The 6,055-nt window shown below is 39.7% G+C and overlaps 1 protein-coding gene across 1 annotated transcript in view; it reads left to right on the plus strand.

Annotated features, from left to right (window-relative positions):
• The window catches only part of DDX4 (DEAD-box helicase 4), a 31,182-nt gene that overhangs the window by 5,378 nt on the left and 19,749 nt on the right, over positions 1 to 6,055 (plus strand). Inside the window, exon 4 of the mRNA XM_035903722.1 lies at positions 3,618 to 3,686. Within this exon, the coding sequence (XP_035759615.1) occupies positions 3,618 to 3,686 (69 nt within the window). The remainder of the gene's footprint in view (positions 1 to 3,617; positions 3,687 to 6,055) is intronic.

Consider the following 6,055-nt stretch of genomic DNA (forward strand, 5'->3'; position numbering starts at 1 on the left):
CCAGAGCAGAGTAGAGGGGCAGAATCACCTCCCTCGACCTGCTGGCCACGCTTCTCTTGATGCAGCCCAGGGTATGGTTGGCCTTCTGGGCTGCCAGCACACATGCCGGCTCATCCACCAGCACCCCCAAGTCCCTCTCGGCAGGGCTGCTCTTGATCCTTTCTTCCCTCAGCCTGTATTGGTAATGGGGGGTTACCCCGACCCAGGTGCAGAACCTTGCACTTGGCCTTGTTGAACCTCATGAGAACATAGATAGAACCTCACAGAACAGCAGATATGTTTTATGAGGTCTCCAGGTTGCTAACTTCAGTAATGGTTTGATACAGAACAAATAGGAAGGGCGGTGCTTGTGAAGAGAACTTGCATTGCAAGTTAGGTGGATGTGAATCTTGGAGCTTCATGTTTTGTTTGTTCCAATTCTTTCTGACAGCTGTCAGCTCTGCCTACTAACTTTTCTTTTGGGTACTGCAAAAACAACTAAGTATTCTCTGATTTGTGCCTCTTGTAATGACCTTGTGTCAGGGAGGGCTTTTCCTATTGAAGTTCTTGCTTTCACTGTTGTCATTAACCATTTATTACTTTCCTGAGCTAGATATAGCATGCTATTTTAGACCAATGTAAGTGATTTCAAACTGTCTTGGCTTAATGCAATCTTTCTCGTTCTTTTTAGTTGATAGGGAACTCTACCAATGTTTTCAAGCATAGGTAATAATACCAAGGTTGTTTATTTATGCTAGATATGAGCAAACCTTATTTGCTGTTTAAATATGTGCTTAAAGAACTAGAGCTGTTTGGGAAGTCCAGAGGTGAGGCTCTCAGTTGATAAGATTAAGCATCTTGTCTTGACCTTGTTTAAAAGAGTGCATTTGTATTAGGTAAAAAAAAAACAACATGAGGGGAAAAAGGTGTCTGTATTTATTTTTTTCAGAAAAGGCTGCATGGGCCTTATTTCTGTTCTTCATGAAAGCTGAACTTTCTTTACAAGCTGACTGTTTTGAATTTTCAATTCTCAAGGAACTTTTTTCTTTCCTGTTTCATAAGCCATTGGTACTTAAAAATAACACCCCCCCCCCCAAGCAAAAAATGGAACTAAAAGTCTTGCTAAAATGACATTCACTTAGTATGTACAGGATTTGGGGGTGGATGCCTCTGGAATGGATTAAAATCAGGATTTCACATCCCATATACAGCAGAAAAATATAAGTGAATGCAATATGATGAGGAAATAAGGAGATCTAACAGCTGTTTTTCAGGGATATGGTGATGCAATGCTAGACTCTAATTCCTGTGAATTGGAAGCAAAGATTCAGTATAGTCTTCTTAATCTATCACATACTGCTTCAAAATCAGTACATTTAGAGTAGTAAATGATACAGTGATGAATTAAACACTAGCATTTGGTACTTCTAGACTCCCTCTAAGACCAGTTAACTTGTAAATCTATATAGGTGTGAATTGCATGAATAGTTCACATAGCAGGCAAATTATAATTGTGGAAGTTGCTATACTTTTACCCATCTTAATAGGTTGGTTGGCAAGTAACAGCGCAGTCTACAGTTGATTTAGTGTAAGTGCTAAGCATAGCAGGCTTGACTAAAAAACAAGTTATTGGTTCTATCCTGTTGCTGTCTATAAATCTGTGGTTTTGTCTAGCATCTTTCATTAGTGGAGGCAGTCAACACAGAAGGCAGCATGGTGAAAGAACTTACTAAAACAGATGCTGTACTAATAGAGCATTTTGTTGGCACATGATGTGCTTTCCAGAAATTTTGAATGTTGAATTAACTTAGTGTGCTCAAGGTGTGGAAGCCTCAGTGGAAGAGGAGAGGTGGAATAAGAATGGGTTAGGATGGCAAATAAAGGGAGGAGAGTCCTCACCCCTTTAAAGGCAAATAGACTTGGTCAATGGAAGCCATTCTATTATGGTAAACCATAAAAGTGTTAGTTTAAATAATTGGTAAGGTGTTTTTATTTGTTGCTTGTTACATGTTGCATATAAACACAAATGCCAGAATCTTTTATATTGGCTTTGCCACAAACTGCTCACTTAAGTCTTCCAAGTAAGCAGGAACTCTGAACATTGTTCAGACTATCAAAGCATCAGTTTTAACACTTTGTTTAGTGTTGTACGAGCAAAGTTTCCCAATTGAGTGACTTGGTAATGTACCAAATATTGTCAGTCTTCTTTTTTTCCTTTATGACATGATCTTGTACACAGGTGATCTATTTAACCAATGTTTGTCTTGTTGCTGAATGTATTATGCCTGTGTTTTTTTCAGAGGCAGCTATATTATTATGTTAAGCAGTTTTAACTTGGAAGGGGAACAGTAACAATCAGTGTCAGTGATGTGCCATATACATGTACATCATGGAATTTTGTAGACTTTCTGTTTTGATTTCAGATTTCATATCTTTATGATGGATGCTGATGAGCCCTTATCATGACTTTGATACTGCAGAATAGGGAATTTCATTTCTATAGAATCAGTCAGGTTGGAAGAAAACTTTGAAGGTTGGCTGGTCAAAATCCTTGTGTAGAGTAGGGTCAATTACAGTGAGTTGCTCAGGACCTTGTCCAGCTGAGTTTTTAATATCTCCAGGGATGGAGACTGTCCAGGCTCTGTGGGCAATTTACCTAGTGTTTAACCACTGTCAGAGTACAAAGATTTTCCTTACGTTAAAATGGAATTTCCCATACTTCCGTTTGTGCCCATTGCCTCTTGTCCTCTCTCTGAATATCCGTGAAAAGAATCTGTCTTGTCTTTGCTCACTTCTCTTAAGATCCTTTGAGCTTTCTTGTCTCCAGGCACAGCAGTTCCAGCTCTCAGCCACTCTGTGTATGGCCAGTCTCTTCATTATCTTTGTGGTCCTTTGCTAAACTCATTTCAGCATGTCTGTGTCTGTTTTGCACTGGACAGCCTAGAACTGGATGCAGCACTCTAGATACGGTGTTATCAGTGGGGGAGGACCACTTGCCCTCACCTCCTGGCAACATTCTTCCTAATGTAGCCCAGAAGGCTGTTGGCCTTTACTGCAAGGGAAATTTGCTGACTTCTGTTCAAGTTGCTGTCCACCACAGCCTTTGTTTTTTTTTCTGCAAAGATGCTTTCCAGCTGGTTGGCCTAGTGTATACTGGTGCATGGAATTACTCCTCCCCAAGTGCAGGATTTTGCATTTCTCTTTGAGGTTCTTGCCTGCCCATGTCTCTAGTAATGTTTTGAGTTTCCTCTGAGGGAAACACAGCCCTGTGTTATGTCCCAGTTTTGTATGTCTGCAAACTTGCTGAGGGTGCATTCTGTCCCATCATCCAGCCCCTGAATGAAGATGATAAACTGTGTTGGCCCCAGTAGCAATCAGTCACTGGGGTGCTCTACTAGTGATTGGCCTCCAGGTGATAAACTGTGTTGGCCCCAGTAGCAATCACTGGGGTGCTCTACTAGTGATTGGCCTCCAGCTGGAGTTTGTGCTGTTGATCACAACCCTTGGAGACCAGTGGTTCAGCCTACTTTCAGTCTTCCTCACTGTCCAGTTACGTAGGCTTTACTTCAATGGTTTATATGTGAGGATGTTACAGGAGACAGTGTCAAAAGCGTTATTTTCTTGTTTTCCTTTTCCAGGTGCCATTGAAAGACCTAGCAGAAGTCAGCATATGCAGGATCATTTTGGAGGATATTCTAGGGGTAAAGGTAGGATTGCATGGTTAAAAATTATAGTTTTGGGGGTGATTAAGCCTTCCTTTTGGACAAAACATTTAGAATGGAGAATCTTGCAACCGGTGTCAGAGTAGATTCTGGAAACTCAAATTTTACTGTATTGGTAGCAGTACTATTGTTGAGTGGTTCTATTCCTTATGGAAAACAGTAGTTACACCTATCCTAAGCTTTGTAATTTTAATTAATTTTCTTTGTTTTATAAAAGGACGCCTTGGTCATGTGGTGTGTTTTTGTTAAGTGGGACACAGGCTGCAGACCTGAGGTCTGTTTCAGCCTGATGATTCTGTAATTCTATGGTTAATTTTTTTTTTAAAAAAAAAAAACCAAACCAAACTGAAACAACCATGAGAAACACCCAAACCCAGAAGCCTACCCTGAAGTCAAAGATGGCTTTGAATGTTGATTATTTTTCTAATTATAGGTACTGATGAATATCTGAGCAGACAGTGTCACCCAGTGAATAGATTTGGTAGCAGAAGGAATTTTGCAGACAGAGGTAACTTTCTGGAGCATCTGTAATTCTAGTGGCTAGTCATATGTTAAATTTTCCTTATTCAGGTACTCGGTTTTGTTGTATCAGAGTCAAATGAGTATTTATGACTTGGATGGTAATACCAATCCTTATTTCTGCATAATGTAAGCACTCAATATCACCCCTTAGCTTTAACTGCATAACATAAAATACCCCACCATGTTTGCCAGAAGGCAGGACCCTACATTTAAAATCAATTTTTTGTTTACCACTTGCTTTGATTCCATTCTCCCTGGAGAGGGGTATTATTCTCATAATTCCATTGAGTCATAAAAGGCAGCTGAATATCAGTATTCACATACATGCCATGTGAGGGTGTATACCAGTGCTCTTCTGTGGAAGACCCAAAAGCTTGCTTTCTTTAGTATCCATAAAGCATGATTTATTCCCTGTCCTCTTCCTGCTTATAATGGCGAGAGCCGTTCTTGTGTGCAGTGCGTATTGAAGAGGTTAGTAATTGGCAGTTTGGCAGTACTGCCACATATGCTTCTGTCAGGTGCTATTGGAAGTTCATAGGGCAGTGGAAGCTGCTATCATGTAGCATCTGTCTAGATAGTTATAGGGCTGTAAGTTGGACTGGTTATGAAACATGGGAAGGTGGAAACTAGTCCTGGTTTGGGCATGTTTAGCAAAAGTTCTGCAGAACAGCTGTGGAGCCACTTAAAGTCATTAATTCTTTCAAAAAATTCGACACCATTTCTGCATCTCTTGGATTGATGCCCATTATGGTAGAGGAACACTAGACTTGTTTTACTAGCAGGCAGCAACACTGGTGGTGCTGTGGAGTGATGACAGACAGTTCTGCTGTAGACTCTGCCAGCTGCGAAGTAACTCACAAGCTGTATTTAAGGTCTGTAGTATTTATGGATATTTATATCTAGCCTGCCTTTTGCATTTGAGCCTTTAAGATGTGATTTCTTTAAAAAATTTTTTTTTTAATTTGGAAAAACTCAAATGACACATAAATTGATATGCACCAAGCATTGGTGGAGGAGGAGCTACAGGTGCTGTGATAGGAGAACTTGGTCTCATTTAGTACAACATGGTCTTTGTCATTACTAGATGGTAGAACAAGTGTTTAGTTGAAGAATAAAGACTAAGGAGTAAATGATGATACAAGCTGACTGTTCGGATCTTAGACAACACTTAAAACTCTGCAGTCAAAAATGAGAAATACCTTTTTTATGGATATGGCTCTTTACTTCCTCTTCTGACCCATCACAAAGGTGACTAAGGAAAGGGCTTAGAAATAAAAACACACTAAATAGCTGACACTGCCTGTCCCAAGCAACTGAATAAGCAGTTCTGAGTAATAAAAAAATAGAAATTGATAGATCTTAAAGGCAGGTTTTCAAATCCTGGCTCCATAGGAGGCAGCAATTGCAATTCTACTTCACTCTACAAGAACTGGTTATGAAAACTGAGAAGGTACAAATGCGTCAATTGTTCTGTGACTGAACCAGAGGGCTGAACTTATCTGCATCATAACCGAAGAGTTGAAAATTAGTAGCTTATATAGCATAAATGTGTGTAAAGTCAAATACTTCAAGACTTATCTTTTGATTTACTTCTTGCAGGAAGCAATGCTACAGGAGAGCAGTAGACTCTTCTTGTCATGCTTTTTGGGCAAAAAATACTTTCTCATTTTTTCATGTTCAGGCAAATCACGTAGATAAAAAGTACAATAAAGCTGAATTCATGAAATAAGGTCTGTGAAGAATAATTGCTAAATAAAAGGCACTTGATCTGCACATGCAAAATAAGTTGTTGTGTGCTATGCTGTATTGCAGGTTTGCAAGAAAGGAATGCC

The sequence above is a fragment of the Egretta garzetta genome, unplaced genomic scaffold (genome assembly GCF_000687185.1).
Source record: "Egretta garzetta isolate BGI_Z169 unplaced genomic scaffold, ASM68718v1 scaffold471, whole genome shotgun sequence".
NCBI lineage: Eukaryota > Metazoa > Chordata > Aves > Pelecaniformes > Ardeidae > Egretta > Egretta garzetta.